The following is a 16,818-nucleotide window of genomic DNA, read 5'->3' as shown; positions in this document are numbered from 1 at the left end:
AGTCTCTCTCTCTCTCTCTCTCTCTCTCTCTCTCTTTTTAAGTTTCCACATGACAGAGAACTTGTCTTTCTGTGTTTGACCTATTTCATTTAATAGGATGTCATCTAGTTCCCTTCATTTTTCTACAAATAACAATATTTCCTTTTTTTCCCCCTTCAGTACTGAGGATTGAACCCAAAGCCTTACACATGCTAGGCAAATGCTCTATTACTGAGGTACATTCCCAGCCTTTATTTATTTTGAGACAAAATCTTTCTAAATTGTCTATGCTGACCTGGAACTTGTGATCCTCCTGTGTCAGTCTCCTGAGTAGCTGGTATTACAGGTGTGTATTACCATGCCCAGCTAGGATTTCATTATTCTTTACAGCTAAATAATATGTCATTGTGTATATATACACCATATTTTGCACCAGGGCTGATTCCCTTTCTTAGCTACAACAAATGTGGTATACAAGTATTTCTTTTTGTATATTGACTTCATGCTTTATAGATCTATGCCCAGGAGTGGATTACACAGATCTTATAGGTAGTTCTATTTTTAGTTTATTGAGGCACCTTCAATATATATATATATATATATATATATATATATATATATATATATATATGGAATATATACTATATATTAGTGGCTATACTAATGTACAGTATATAAGTTCCTTTTTTCCCACATCCTTTCCAGCATTGTTTAATGTTTTGTTTCTTTGATAATAACCATTCTAATGCGGTGAAATTGTAGTTTTGATTTGCATTTCTCTGATTATTAATTATATTGAGCCTTTTTTCATTTAGTTATTGGCCATTTATATTTCTTCTTTTGAGAAGCATCTGTTCAAATTATTTGCCCATTTTAGATTGGATTACTTTTTGTAATTACTTTTTTAGCTTTTCGAGTTCTTTGCATATTCTGGATATCAACCCTCTGTCAGATGATAAATACTTTCTCCCATTCTCTATAGGTGTCATTGATCTACTGATTCTTTTGATATACAAAAGCTTTTTAGTTTGATATAATCAATCCTATATGTTGATTTTTACTTTTGTTCCTCTGTATTTGGAGTCCTATCCACAAAATCATTGCCTACACCAATATCATGAAATGTTTTCCCCTGTTTTCATCTAGTAATTTCAGTTTCAGGTCTTACATTTAGGTCTTTGATTGATTTTGAGTTGATATTTGTACAGGGTGAGAGACAGTTAAGCTTCAATCTTCTGCATGGGGTCATCTGCCATTTGTTAAAGAGGCTGTCCTTGCGTCATTGTATTTTTGGCAACTTTTTTGAGAATCAGTTGGCCATAAATGCATGGATTGGCTTCAGGTTCTCACTTCTGTTCCTTTGGGGTAGGTGTCTGTTTTCATGCCAATATCCTGCTGTTTTTGTTACTAAGACTCTGTAGTATGTCTTGAAATCACAAATTATGATGCCTCCAGCTTTGCTCTTTTTCCTCAAGATTGCTTTGGCTATTCAGTCATTTGTGCTTCCATGTAAACTTTAGGATTTTTTTTCTAGTTGTGCGAAGGATGTCTTGGATATTTTGATGGAAATTGCAGTGTATCTATAGATATCTTTGGGTAGTATGACATTTTAACAATTTTCTAATCCATGAACACAGGAGATCTTTTTGAACTTTTAGTGCCTTCTTTAATTTCTTTCTTCAGTGTTTTGTAATATTCATCGTAAAGGTCTTTCACTTTCTTAGTTAACTATGTTGTGGGGTGGGAGCTATTGTGAATGGTATTTCTTTCTCTGCAAATTCATTACTGATATATAGAAACTACTGATTTTTGTATGTTGACTTTGTATACTGCTCCTTTACTGAATTTGCTTATCAGTTCTTAATAGTCTTTTTTTTTCCACTTGGTTTCTCATAGTTCTAATAGTCTTTTAATGGAGTCTTTAAGTCTTTAAGGTTTTTCAATGTGTAGAACCATATAATCTATGAACAGAGATAATTTGACTTTTTCATTTTCTATTTGTATGCCTATTATTTTTTTCTTTTGTTTTAATTGTTTTGGCTACAATTTCTAGTATTGTATTGAGTAAGAGTGGTAAGAGTGGACATCCTTGTTTTGATCCTGATCTTAGAGAAAGTAATTTCCTTTTTCCCCATTCAGCATGATGTTGGCTATGGGTTTGTCATGTATAGCCTTTATTGTGTTCAGGAATGATCCATCTCTACTTAATTTATTTAGGGCTTTTATAATGGAGGGACATTGGGTTTTATCAAATGCTTTTTCTACATCTGTTGAGATCATGTAACTTTTTTCTTCATTCTGTTTATGTGATTATTATATTTACTCATTTGTGTATTTTGACCCATCTTTTAGTCCTGGAATTAAATCAACTTGATCATGTTGTGTGATCTTTCTGATATGCTTTTGAATTCAATTTGCAAGTATTTTGTTGAGAATTTTTATATCTGTCAATCATGGATACTAGTCTACAAATTTCTTTTGTGTGTGTGTCCTTATCATGTCTTAGTTCTTCAAAATTTTGGTAAAATTAAGCAGTGAAGCCATCTGATTCTGGGCTTTTATTTGCTGGGAGACTTATTATTGCTGATTTTGTCTCATTACTTGTTTTCAGCTTATTCAGGCTATTTTATGTCATGGTTCTATTTTGGTAGGTCTTATGTGTCCAGAAAAAAAAAAAATTTTGTTTTCTAGGTTTTCCAATTTCTTAGCATATAGTTTTTTTAAAAAATAATCTTTTGAAATTTTGTATTATCAATTATAATGTTTCCTTTTTCATCTATAATTTTATTTATTCGGGTCTTTACTGATTTTTGTTGTTGTTGTTGTTTTGGTTTGGTTGGTTGGTTTTGGTTAGTATGACTAAAGATTTGTCCAAAGAACCAGCTCCTCATTTCACTGATCTTTTGTATTCTCTTAGACTCTAGTTCATTTATTTCTGCTCTGATTATTATTATATCTTTCCTTCTAATCTTAGATGTGGTTTGTTCTTGCTTTTCTAAGACCTTGAAATGCAACATTAGGTTAAATCTTTTTTTTTTTTTTTTTTTAATTTTTCTAACATAGGCACTCATTGGTGAAAGTAGGGTAATGAAATCCTCAACTGTTACAAAATTGGGTGTCTTTTTGTTGATTTTCTTCTGGTTTTGAATATCCTTTGAGTCCTCCTCTTTTCATCTTTGTGGTTTAATGGCTTATTATATTAATAATGTTTTATTATTTTCTGTTTCTCATTTGTATATCTACTCTTCTGGAAGTATGTGTCCTTTCACATGCTATCATGATGGTATCTTCTGCTTCTGGATATAGGACTCCTTTAAGCATCTTTTGAAGGGCTGGTTTTGTGGTTTGAATTCCCTTAGTTTTTGCTTATCTCAGAAGGATTTTATTTCTTTTTTAATTCTGAAAGATTGCCCTGATGGGTGTAACAACATTGGTTGGCACTTCTTTTCTTTCACGACTTGAAATATATCATTCATGGCCTCTGAGTTATAGGTTTTCTGCTGAGAATATCTAATGAGATTTTCCTTAAATTTGAGTTGCCACTTTTCTCTTGCAGATTTAAATATTATTTCTCTGTCCTGTACTTTTGACAGTTTAACATATCATGGTAAGAATCTTTTCTGATCATGTCTATTTGGAGTTTTGTAAGTATTCTGTACCTGGATATGCACCTCTTTCCCAGTAGCAAGTAAATATTCTGCTACTATTTAATTGAATAGGTTTTCTATGCCCGTAATCTTTATTTCTTCCTTTTTGGGTATGCTGATGAATCAGATGTTTGATCTCTTAATGGTGTCCAAAGATCTTGTATGCTGTCTTCATTCTTTTGAAAAATATATACATATTTTCCATGTATACACACACACACACATACACACGTATATATTTTTCTGTTCATGTATGTATTGCAAAAGATCTGTCTCCTTTCTTTCAAGCTCCAATATTCTTTGTTCTGCTTGATCTAGTCTATTAAGGCTTTTAACTGAATTTTATATTTGACTTGTAGAGCTCTTCATTTCTGATTGATTCTTTTTCAGAATCTCTACTAAAAATTTCATAACCTGCATTGTCTTCCTAATTTCATTTAGTTTATCTGTATTTGGGGGGATCTGACTGAAGTTTTTAAAAATTGTTCTTTTGGATTCTTAATTTAAGAATTTCATCCACTTTGATATCTGTCTTTGGAATCTATTACTAGAAAATTATGAACTTTAGTAGGTGTCATATTGCTTTTTTTTCATATTTTATGTTCCTGTGTTAAAATTTGTACATGTAGTGAAATGATATCTTCACCACATTTCTTAATAAGTAGTTTCCTCCTAGGATGTATCTTGGAGTATCAGCTTGTTACACACTGAGTTTATTTTCAGCTAGATACTGAATGTAATCTCCCGGTAGCTTCTTTGGCTGTGATTAGTAAATGTGCACAGTGTGTCCTATACTGGAGTTGGAGAGATGCACTCTTCTTGTGGGTTATATGAAAGTGGTGACTCTAGCAGAGCAGATAGGTGTGGCATAGATATTCAACTGTGTGGGGTGTATTCTGTGTGGTTATTCCTATAAGGGAAGTGGTAGCTCCTATGTGGGGTAGGGGTTTCCTCAGGCACTATTGATATTTGCTCTTAAAGTGTCACTGGTGTTGGCTGCTCTGGTAATGGTGAGGAGCCTGGAGCACTTGGCCTCTGATTAGACACTGGCCTTGAGCTGGGCTACATTTTTAAGTTACCAATTGGGCCCCATGGTAACAACTAGCAAGGGGAGGAAAGAGAGGGGAGAAGCTCTCCTCTTCTCAGGTGTTGTCCTTGAAGGGTTAACTTGCCCAGAACAGTGAAAGAAAAAGCTGCTTTTATGTGAACTTCTGCAGACTGTGAACTTCTGAGCCCCTCCCCTTACATGCTGGTTATAAAGTTCTGAAACTACCTGAACTCGGGGTTCAGGGGATTGATTAATTACAGCAAAAGCTGTGCCCTCTGAACCTGGCTGCAGCCAAATAGAACTGTTAACTGCTATCTTTGGGCCTTGCCTCATCTATCCTTACAACAATAACTCGGCTGCAGCTGTGGGCATGCCTGTCCAGGCACAGATTCTCAAGCCCCCCCAGCTATGCTTGCCTTGGGAGGAGGGGTGGTGGCCTTGAGGGTGTTTCTCCCTCTCCCCATATTATTTCAATCCTATGAGATCAATGAGAGTGGGTCCGGCTGGGGCCATGTAAAATTCCTCTCAGCTAAGGTACTCACAGGAGAGTGCCAGAGAGAGCACAACTGTTGCTGTGCAAAGTTTCTCTCCAGACCTTCTTAGGCTCCAAGAGCCTCAGTGTGGGGCCACAGCTAGGGCTGAAGTCACATTGCTTGGAAATTCCCCAGCATGCCTCTGGGTGGGACAGCAGTGGACAGAGTTCTATTTTAACTTGTTAGCAACAGGAGTCCTGTGTGTTACTGGGAGAGGATTCTAGCACCCATGCTGAACCACAAGTGACTGGCCATGTAACTGGTCACAGAGGCCAGGCTCCCTGATCACCCAGTTCTTAAGGAGGGCACTCTCAATTCTTGTCTGCATCATAACACCCCCGCATCGCCCCCCCACCCTGTGTGTAGCACTCTCAGTACATTTGTGTCAGTCACTCCCCTGAACCAAATCTATGAGGCAGCCACCCACTGAGTCAGTACAGTGAAGTGTGTGTGGGTCACAGAGATGGGAATATGCAGGAGTTTCTGACTCCAAAAGCCAGTCTAAATTTGGACAATTTAGACTCAAGATAGCTCCTGGCTACAGAACACTAGCCTGGGGGTTCACAGGGAGATGACATGAATTTCTTTTCTACAGCCAGACTACTAGTCAGATTTCAGGCCCTTTATCTATTTAGTCTGTAAATCTGCAAGGGCCACAAAACTTTCCAAGAGCTAGGATCGCCAGGAACTGGGCTGATAGAGCCTGCTGGGACTCCCTCTTTCGCCTCTATCCCTGTGGAGGGGAGACAGCCCCTCCCATGGCTGTGGAGCCAGGAGGGCAGGTGCTGGGCTATTTGTTTCTCTTGCTATGAAGCAGGCCTGGGCCTCTGTATTTCACAAGGTTTTCATTTCTCTACTATTGAATTACACTGTTCTCCTGCACTCACCTCAGCCTGCACCTACAAGCCTGTTGCTTTGGATCTATTTTTTATGTATTTATCTAAATTTTTTTTTTTTTTTTTGCTGTGGGTAGGGGGATACCAGGGATTGAACCCAGGAGCTCTTAAGCACTGAGCCACATCCTCAGCCCTTTTTATGTTTTATTTTGAGACAGGATCACCCTAAGTTGCTTAGGGCCTCACTAAGTTGCTGAGCTGGCTTTGAACTCATGATCTGCCTGACTCAGCCTCCCAAGCCGCTGGACTTACAGGCACTTGGCTTTATCTAATTATTTTTGAACATCTGTTGTATATCTGAAGAAGAAGACCCAACTTTACCCCGGCTTATCAAACAGTTGCCATCGCACTAGTAAACAAATCCTTCACTCCCAATTGGCAAGTGCTCAGAGGGATGCACCCAATGCTGAGGGGCAGCATTTAGAGGACAGGAAGCTTTGGGCCCTGTCTTCACCAAGGTCTCTCTGGGATGTTTAGCAAAGACTTGGCGAGGGAATCAACTCACCAGTCCACTGCTGTGGCCCATGATGGTTTCCCACAGCGCGTCATCAACCAAGACTTTCTTGTCCTGCATGTCCATGAGCTGGCTAACACTGCGGTGGAGAGAGCCCTGGGAATAAGTTTGGCTGACTTGGCTTTGACTTGGGATCCTCAGTACAGACACACTCCGGTTGCTCCGAATACTCACAGGTGTCCCAGATTGGGGAATTTTGGTATCAGCTAATCCCTGAAAAGGAAGTTACTGGTAGTGATTAACAGGTAAAGAAAATGGGTTTGAAATCGGACAGAGAATTGCATCTCACAGGGTGTCATTGAAAGGAACGGCTATCTCCAGACTGTCCTAGGGAACTTCGCAGTGTGAGCCCTGGGAACTCTGTGGCTTGGTTTCTTGGTAATGTGAAAGGATAAGTCAACTCTGATGCTAGACAGCCAATGCTCTTGGCACCTACAGCACCTACTGGTGCCCCTGCTGTAGTTCCCTGTGAGGCAAGGGTTTGCCACACAGTGGGGCATGGAGGGTGGGTTAACAAGGTAATCCCTTCATGCATGCTGGCCCAGCAGCTGCCTGGAGAGTGCCCCTTCCCAGAGCAGTCCAGGTGAATAATGTTCTCTCTTGGTTGCCTACTGGGCGAACACAGTTTGTATTTCATTTTAGAAGTAAGTCCTGGATTTACATAACAAAATTGACTTCTCCGTCTCTCTTTTCACATGCCCTGTAGTTCCCCTTGTTATAAGGTTCCGCCCTCCAAAATAAATCATGTCGGATGGTAACAGTAACATCAGCAAGACAAAGTTGTTCCATGTTTAGGGTAGGACCTAGAAGGTGCCATAAGGTAAAGTCTAGCTGCTCTCAAGGTCCAGAGATTCCAAATTAACTGTCCAATCTATGGAATTTTCCTGCTTTTTATTGGGGCAGTCAACAAACATACCATGCAAAAGATCATGCATTCATGCAACACACAAAGGTACCTCAAAGTGCATGGTGTAACTTTTTAGAGTGACACTGCTGGACACATCAGATATATCAGCCACAGAGTCAAACTGAAAAAAACGATGCATCAGTCCTTGTTTAAAACTCTTTTAAATAAATTGTTTTTCCAAGTACAGCATAATCATTCTCATACTATGTGTGTGTGTATGAATATATATATATATATTCATACACACACACACACATATATATGTGTGTGTATATATATTCACGTTTTGCAATTAAGACCACATAGTGGGTGGAAATTAATTGCATGTAGGTCCAAGGTGAACGCCATTGGCATTATTTGTTTAGTATTGCAGAGAAAGGATCTTCAAGCCAGTAATTAAATTGCAAGTAAAACCAGCACATGAACTTAGCCATACTATATACTGTGACCTTGAAAATTGTTAATAAAACACAAAAAGGTCTCCAACCGGCACTCCTATCTATATCTTTATTCAGAGTGAAGAAAAGTCCTTTTGCCAGTTTGTATCTGATGTGCAAAGGGTACCTTACCTGATCAGAGGCCAAGGATGCATGGGAAAAGGTGACAGCAGCACTGAAAGCAGAATGTGTCAGATGAGAGGAGGGACTATGTGTGGTGCAGGTGCCCTTCACCTGGACAAGTGTAAAGAAGACCACTCTGGGGAATTGTGTGGGTGAATCCAGCTTGTTCCTATTTGGATCCATCCACCCCTAATTCTGAGGAGGTGAGGAGATTCTGGTCCCAGTGAGTATTACTTCTACCAATGCATATTGTACTCTGGCTCATGTCTCCAACTTTGTGAGAGCAGTTTGGTTTAAAACTGTTTTTAAAAACTAGACATGCAGGTACATTTTGTCAACTGCTAATGATTAAATTATGATTGAAGGGGTTGCAGGAAATGCTGCCTGGTGCCTTGGGACACCCCAAATTTCACTTCTGCTTACCCTCCATGGCTGTTGTGAGTAGCCTCACTGTGGAAGATGAGCCCTTTCTCTGGGCCTAGAGCCCCAGGGAGCTAGCCAGTCCCTCCACTCTTCTCCTGAGTCTAGACATTTAGCAAAAATTTACAGTTGGGTGCCACTGTGCTTTTCCCTAATGCTAAAGGGTATACAGGAACAGACCATTTTTTTTTCCCTCTTGTCCCATGGGTGGGGCTCTCACCCTACCCCTGACCTATCTTGGGAGTAGATGGTCTGGAACTATGAAGAGCCATCCGTTCTCCATGGCCTCGGGTGACTTGGCCTGGTGACAGACTGAGCACCTCTAGTACATCTTCTCTCTCTCCCATTTTTATTTCCAGTCCTCCCAAATCACACAGTCACATAACAGCCTCTGGGTTCCATCCTGACTTCCAGCTATAAAGCAGAACTACTTTTTCCTGGTTACACAATAAAATCACTTTTGGAGTAAAAGGAAAAAAAAAAAAGTAATACCAATCCTTAGGCCCCACCCAAGACCAATAAAAAATCATTACACTTTCTGGATAATGCTTATTTTGCTTTTGTTTGTTTTGGTGCTGGAGTTTGAACCGAAAGCCTCATATGTGCTAAACAATATGCTCCACCAATGAGCTACACTCCCAGCCAATGGTATTGCTCTTAAAGCTTCCAGGTGATTCTAATGTATAGCCAAAGATGAGGAAGTTGTTCTAGGGTAAGTCTCTCTTGGTTCCCGCACTGAGTGAAATATAACTGTCATTTTGTTCTTTGAAACTGTAGCTGTGGAAATATTTCCCCAAGGGGAAAATAAAAGCAAGTTGCCTAGAGACCTGGAAAAGGCCAAGCCTTCCCATACATACCATATGGGTGTCCCCTGGTGGGTGGACGCTCAGTGGAGACATCCTCTTCTGAAGAGGTACCAAGGGGGGCCTTTCTCTAATATACGGTTCCCTGTGGATTTTTCTTTGTAGTATCAGGGACAGAAAGATGGCTAACAAGATCAAGCCCAGCATCGCCATTAGCACGATGAACCACAGCTCGCTGTAGAATTCTGCGCTTTTGCTCCCTGATCCTTTCTTTTCTCCAGGAGTTGTTAGCACCAGGCCTGCAAAAAAACCCAGAAAGAAAAGGGAAACATTATATTAGAAGGTAATGGTGTGATCTCTGGCCCTGTTACTTGATAATAAATTTGAAAGGAGTTGAAAGCAATGTGCCTGTTGGAGCATGTTTATTGTTTGTGCTTGTGTGCAACCTGCAGTGAGGGCTCAGGGTGTTACTGGGTAGTAACTAGCACCTTACAGCGCCCCCCCCCCCCCACCAGAGACGAAACTGATACTCCTGGCCTGGCCATTTAGGATGGAACTCGCCACCTTGGCAAGTCTCTGGAAAGAGAGTTGTCATGTAGCACTTTTTACCAAAATAACCTTGAGGGTGGTCTCTCTCATGGCTGTATATCATTGGGAGTGTCACTCTTTTCTTGAGCAATGAGTTCTTCCCAGGGTTACTGCAGCAGAGACACATACATTGTCCATGCTGTGAATGTCCAACTCCCCCTCACTTCATTTAGCAGCCCCATTCCTGAGAAGTTTCAGCCAAACTGGAATTTGAGACATGAGATCCCATTTTCCATTGTGATGTTAACCGTCTGTGCTTACTCACAGGTCATCTTTATAGTTCCTGACCCCTGGCTTCTCTGGTAAACAGCAAAAGCTCTGCACACCATCACTTATGTGCACTGGAAAAAGCTTCCTATGAAAGAATTCCTTTAAGCAGTGGAACTGCTTATCCCTGATTTCTGTTCATGTGTTCAAAGGTGTTGGACATGATTCTCTGCACAGGAGGCTAATAAAATTAGATCACATGTAATGAGCATTTACCCTGTGCCAGGTCCTAGGCTAGGGGCTTTCTTGGGATGAAGGGTGGGTAGTAGTGGGATTGTCCAGTCTTGTGAATGGGGTGGGGGAAACTGGAAGTTGGGGCGTGTAGGAGAAAGGCTCCCAGGGATTGCTGCAGAACAGCATAAAGTAGTTTGGCAAACTAAGCAGGAGGGGGGTCTTAGAGATCAACTTCTGCCTCAGGGCCAGCTCAGAAGCCTGTGTATAAATTGCCCAGGCAGGTATGCAGCCGTGAGCCTGAGAGCTTCATGGGGCCCTAGGCAGAAGGACAGACAGAGTTAAAAATGTTTCCTCACCCTTAGATCAGACTCCCCCGATTTCAGCCCCTCAAGGACTTTGAGGGCTTACCAGTACCTCACATCCATGTTCTCAGAAGAAGGCTAAAGGGTAGAGTTTTTTAAATTGGGGTAGAGATACCTGAGGGATGAAGAGTGAGTGACCACAACTAAAGTTTGAACTTTTAAACTTTAACTTTTGCTAACCCTAAAACTACCTCTGATCAGCTCTATAGTTTAGAAAGTTACTCTCACTCCCTGGGCCGAGACTTCCTCATCTCTGACATGAAGGATTAAAGCCGAAGCTCTGATCAAGCCTCAACAGGAGGGAATTGGCCTCATTAGGAACCAATGAGTGTTGTCAGATTAAAACAAACAAACCTTGGTTACTCCTAAGAAGAGCTGAGTTTCCTCTATGTGTGGCACCAGGCTGGAATTCCAGAAACTGATCTGATGGGCTCAGTGGGCCTCTTGCTTGGGAGCGTGCAGGGGAATGGAGGGCGGCATGCCTGAGGGAAACCTCAAAAGGGAGTGACGGCTCAGAACCGGCAGAAGGAAATGAGGTCTCTGCCTCTTTCCTGCTTGGAGGCTGCCTTCAGGCAATGAACAGGAACATTTCAGAAGTTCTATTACAAAAATTAAACCTGACCATGGGTATCAGCTAGGCACCACATCTTGGAATCTGCACAGTTCTCAGAGTTCCTTCCCTCAGCTCTGCCCAGAGCCCAGCCTCCAGACACGAGAGCCACCTTTCACTGCTCTGCTCAGCAATGGAAACCTCAATTTGTATTCAGGAGCTGATGAGCTGTTCCTCCTCTTTTATAAAGAGCTCAGAGTTAGGATGGTATTTCTATCCTTCCCTTTTTTTCCTTTTCAAAGTACCCACTGACTTTAAGGGGCTGCACTTGGACATCAAGTGGGAGGTTCATTGGTCAGGGGATGGGACTCCAGTGCCTGGGCTTCAACTGCAAAGAAAACCCCAACATACAAGCAGTGTCAAGTAAATCCCTTCTCAGAGGTTGCTGTGGGAGGGGGTATTGGCCACCATGTGGTCCTGGGCCCCTGTGTCTGAATCACTGGGTAGGACTTAAAGTAGACACCTCAACCTGAGATTCTGGATCTCTACTAGGGGATGGGAAACTGCAAGAAACAAGCACACTGAGGTGATGCTGATGTCCACTGACATGGAGAACTATGGCTAGAGAAAAAGTCCTGGGCCACGAGTCAACAGAAAAATCATATTGGACTTGACATTTTAGCAAGAAGCTTGCAGACCATTTCTGGATAATTCCTTTGCCCCTCAGACCTCTATCATCCACTTGGGAAAAGACTAGAGTTGCTAAAAGAACTCCAAATGAGGTCTTTTGTCTCTCACAGTCTCTATTAAATTAAATGAGATAAAGAGTATGGGAGGATTCATATTAGTTGTAAGAAATTTTATGTGGCACCCAGATGTGTAAAGTTGGAAATATAGAATGATATTTTACAGATTGAAATTGTTTTTAATAAGAATAAGTATGTTCACCTGTGTTTCAGAATTTGGGGACATGTTTATTTGGGGACAAAAGAGTGTATGTGCGAACAAATTTGATATAGCATTAATTACTGGAATTTAAAATAAGGTATCAATCCCAACCCTGCTCTAATGGAAATGATTTTTCCATTTCTCTAACTTGCCTTTTGAAGTTACAAAGTACTGCATGGGTTAGATTCAAGGGTTACAGGTAGAACTAAATTTAAAAGTTGCTCCTTAAAAATTACAATTTCTTCTCTTCAGCTAAATTACTTGGTATATTAATAGGAAGTCAGAATCTTGCTATAAAAGATATGGATGGAAATTTCTCCAATTTGCCATTTTAGGCACTGAATCCAGAATATTACCTTTAGGATCAACACCGACTGGATCAAATTTCTCCTCTCATCTCTCTTTCCTCAGACTTTCTCTATGCAATACTTTTTTTTTTTTTTTTTTTGTACACAAAGTCATAAAACTCTTTAGACAAGATTTGTGGTCAGGGGACAAGTTTATTCAGATCTCTCCGGTCTTTTCCACATTTACAGTTCAGTGACTTGACATGTTAAAAGTCTATCTTCACTCCTTACCTAATGGAAGTCCCATGAGGACTTAAAAAAATTTATAACACTCAATTCCTTCCATAAAATCCATGCAATAAATCTAAGCATAAACACATACAAACGTACACATGCTTGAGGAAAATACATTATATACAATTTGAATTAAATGTTTACCAAATCTAGTAGAGGTATCATATTGGACCAATGGTGTCTTAACACTTCCCACATCCGTAGTACAGATGACCTGGAAAAAGAAGGCTAGACAAAAGGAAGAACTAGTAAATGACTCAGATATTTAACTCCTACAAATAGGGGGCTTTCTTTTAAAGTAGCAGGGTGTCAGACCACGAAAAATCTGAAACCAGGATTTCAGTTGTGGGGTTTTACCTAATACCATAGTATAAATGTTAAAGTTCCCCCAAAGACCCCAAGGGGGCACAAACTCGGACATGGTGAAACTTTTAAGAGATGGGGCCTAGTGGGAGGCTTTCAGGTCACTGAGGCTGTGCCTTTAAGGTGGTTGTGGGACCCCAGCTCCCTCTCCTCACTCTTCTTTGCTTCCTGGTCAAGGTGAGCAGTTTTGCTTCACCACATTCTCCCACCATGATGTGTTCCCCAGCCATAGGCCCAAAGCCATAGGGCCAATGGACAAGAACTGGAACCTCCCAGACTGTGAGCCAGAGTAAACCTTTTCTCTTTATAAGCTGATTTGTTAGAGTGACAGAAAGCTGACTAACATCTAATATGCAAACTTATTTCTAATTAAAATGTCATCCAGAAAAAGAGCTATGATTAGTGTAATAATTGCATATCCATATGTAATAGAGCTAAAGAAGATTAGAGTTTATACAGCAAAGGAAAAGATAATTCTGGAGTAAAGAATAATAGACAAATATATCTTGTTCTCCATATTCCTTAAGCTTGGTCCTTTAAAACCCTCAGCTGTGTCTTCCACTCAGTGACCCAGAGTTTCTTACTCAACAGGAAAGCTCACAAGGGATCATGGAAACCACACGATCTAAATTCCTCTTGCATAACCTGCAACTCTTGCAAGCTCCCGCAGATGGCTAGAGGCCTGGTCACATAGAATCCAGAGCTCCTGATTGTCTGGCCATCTTCCCATCACAAGCTGCCTAAGAGCTGTTGTAACCATGAATAAATAGTGTAGCTGAATCACTGTAAAACTGTTATTAAATTTCAAATACTATGAACACAATGCAGGAGCTCATTGTTTTCCTCCACCTTCTAGCCAAAATAAACAAAGCATTTTCAAGTAAATCAAAACTAAAAACTTCCCTGATCAATTTATTATATGAATCCAGATTGCTTAAAATGATTCCAATCTCTTGGTCCTGTGACCATGCTAATTACTGGAAAATCCTATACCTTGAAAAGCTTGACAGGAAAATCCTATACCTTGAAAAGCTTTTCATCATTTCGATTTAATAAGACTGAAAACACAAAGAAAGGACATGCAATTCAAGAGGGAGAAGGAATTCAGACCACAGGGAAGAGGTTGTTCCTTCTGGGACTGATATCAAGGAAATTAAGGAAACCCCTTACTAAGGATTTTTGTTTGGTTTTGGTATTGGGGATTGAACTCAGGGGCACTTGACCACTGAGCCACATCCCAGCCCTGTTCTGTATTTTATTTAGAGACAGGGTCTCACTGAGTTGCTTAGCAACTCATTTTTTGCTGAGGCTGGCTTTGAACTCTTGATCCTCCTGCCTCAGCCTCTCAAACCAATGGGATTACAGGCATGCACTACTGTGCCTAGCAGGGTTCTTAAGAGGTAGAGGTTGGTTCTATCACTGGTTGATAGAGCTGTCTGGAGATACAGCAAGAAAATTCCTGTTAGCCCTAGAAGTACATGATTTTAGGATACTCACTGACAACACCCAGGTGCTATTTCTCTCATGAACGCTACCTGCCCTCAGTTCTTATTGCTTCCCAGGGACACTCAAGTCACCTAGAAGAAGCGCTCTCCCCTGGAAATGCTAACTGCAGTGCATCAGGCAGCAAATGGGAAGGAAAACCTTATTTACTCTGAGCTATAACTTTTCCATGAGAAGTGGCCACTTAAACGAAGACATTTTAATGACAAGCATCTGTTGGTCACCTTTCAGATTGAACATCTCATAAAGCTGGGAACAGAGCTCCGTGTAAGTAGTGGGGGTCAGAGACTAACTTTTGTCCGTCGTCCGTGGTATGTACAAGGTGGTGTCCAGGCCACTGTACACTCGCTGTCCTCCGTCCATCAACACATACTCCTTCAGCCGGCTGTTGAGAAGGAAAGAGCTACTCCAGTCGACACACACCATTGATAGATTGCTGTCCACTGAAAAGGGGGCCCGGTACTGAGGCACTGCTGGGAGAAAGGTATATGTTCTAGAAATGGAAACCTCTGTGGGGGTGCATGGAGCATGGGCATGCTTTTCTAATTTTAAAAAATTTTTAATATGAGCAAAATTTAAAAGGAAAAAAAAAAAACCTCCAGCATTTCTGGAACCAACTAAAAAAATGATGTTGGGGTAAAAAGAAAACCAATGAGAACATATGTGAAATGCTTTCTCAGCAACTTTGCACCTGCTTTCCAAAAAAATCAATGGAGAGTGGTGTTTTATAAATACAGCTATTAACATACAATGGCTCTGCACACCAACATAACCCAGGAGCTCATATTTTGTTGCGTTTTCCCTCTTTTAACAGGTAAAATGTCCTTAACACTATTAACTACGGTAGATAGCTATTTTTCATATCAAATCAATATTTATTGCTACAAAGCCCCGAGGACTAGATGAAGTTAATATATTTTTTCTCCAAACCAAACTGCTTAGATGGTGAATTATGTTCTTTTGGCACCCATTTATTTTTAAAGCTTTTTCTTTAACTGTTAGTTTGTTTTCCAAGATAGTTAAAAAGCTTTGCAAACAGCAATTCAACTATAATAATTCATCGCCCTGACTAATCAATCAATAGCACAGTACATTAGTAGATAATCAAGCTCGGGTCTCCTAAGTACTGTATCAGATATAGAAAAAACTTTTGAGTGCATTTTACAGGCACATTGTCTTTGGATTTTTTCAGCCCCTTACTAAAACAAAACAAAACAAAAATTCTTAACTGGGACTCATCTTAAAATTTTCTATCAAATAATTTTTGCAGAAACAAATGGAGAGTTACTATAGCCTCTTGTCAAGTCAGAAGAGATTTATTTCAAGAGCTTTCAGTTTCTCCAAAATAATCAATACATTTGTAGAAGCATTAAGCTCCATCTATATGCTAAATTGGCTTTTAAGAAAAGAAGTAAACAGTGAGAAAAAATTGGATATCTGTTCTTTAAAGAAAATAAACCCATCTGTTGCTGGTATTAGGGAATAAAACAAAATAAGAAATAATTATGCTTTGTAATCATAAGATTAAACCTTAAAGACACATGTGAGTCCTATCCTTTAAAATAAGACATTTTCATAAATCCATAAGAAAAATTATCTGCAACTACCAAAAGTTATCAAATCTTCTGTAAATATCTATGCTTTTCTAACACCAATCCTGCCTAAAGTCACAATAGAACACACTATTGTAATTTGTCTGTGGCTTCCCTGTTCTTTTGACCCAATAGGGTCTCCTCTTCTCCCTATATCAATACAAAAAAAGAGAAAGCTTATAAATAGTAAGAAAGTAGGAACCCCATCATTTAGAATTTGGAGACTTCCTGGGGGGAAAGAGTAAGCATTAAAAATAATGAGGAATCATGGGTTTATGTAACTACCCCCCCCCCCTCAACACCACCCAGGAGACTGAGAAAATATTAAGAGCTACTATATCGTTAGTAGTTGACATATTTTCTCATTAAATCCTCAGAAATCCTGTAAAGGTTGGCTCCTAAGTTTTCAGGCTCAGAGAGGTCAAACATCTTGCCTAATGTCAAGGCAAGGTAAGAGACCAAGAATCTGAACCCAGACCTGCTTAACTCCAAAGCACATGCTGCTTTGTTGTAATCAGTACGCACTTATTTAAAGAAGCACAAAATACTAATCCATTTTTGGGTGCTCCCTGGTGATGTGTTA

At 40.1% G+C, this 16,818-nt stretch overlaps 1 protein-coding gene across 1 annotated transcript in view; it reads right to left on the bottom strand.

Annotated features, from left to right (window-relative positions):
- Ush2a (usherin) overlaps positions 1-16,818 on the bottom strand; it is a 770,052-nt gene that overhangs the window by 2,001 nt on the left and 751,233 nt on the right. The window contains exons 67-70 of the mRNA XM_071619727.1: positions 14,937-15,113; positions 12,922-13,005; positions 9,362-9,606; positions 6,609-6,830 (exon numbers count right to left, since the gene is read on the bottom strand). Of these exons, the coding sequence (XP_071475828.1) occupies positions 6,609-6,830; positions 9,362-9,606; positions 12,922-13,005; positions 14,937-15,113 (728 nt within the window). The remainder of the gene's footprint in view (positions 1-6,608; positions 6,831-9,361; positions 9,607-12,921; positions 13,006-14,936; positions 15,114-16,818) is intronic.

The sequence above is a fragment of the Marmota flaviventris genome, chromosome 12, assembly GCF_047511675.1.
Source record: "Marmota flaviventris isolate mMarFla1 chromosome 12, mMarFla1.hap1, whole genome shotgun sequence".
In the NCBI taxonomy this organism is placed as follows: Eukaryota; Metazoa; Chordata; class Mammalia; order Rodentia; family Sciuridae; genus Marmota; species Marmota flaviventris.
The sequence above is the reverse complement of the archived record's forward strand: the minus strand, read 5'-3'. Positions and strand labels throughout refer to the sequence as shown.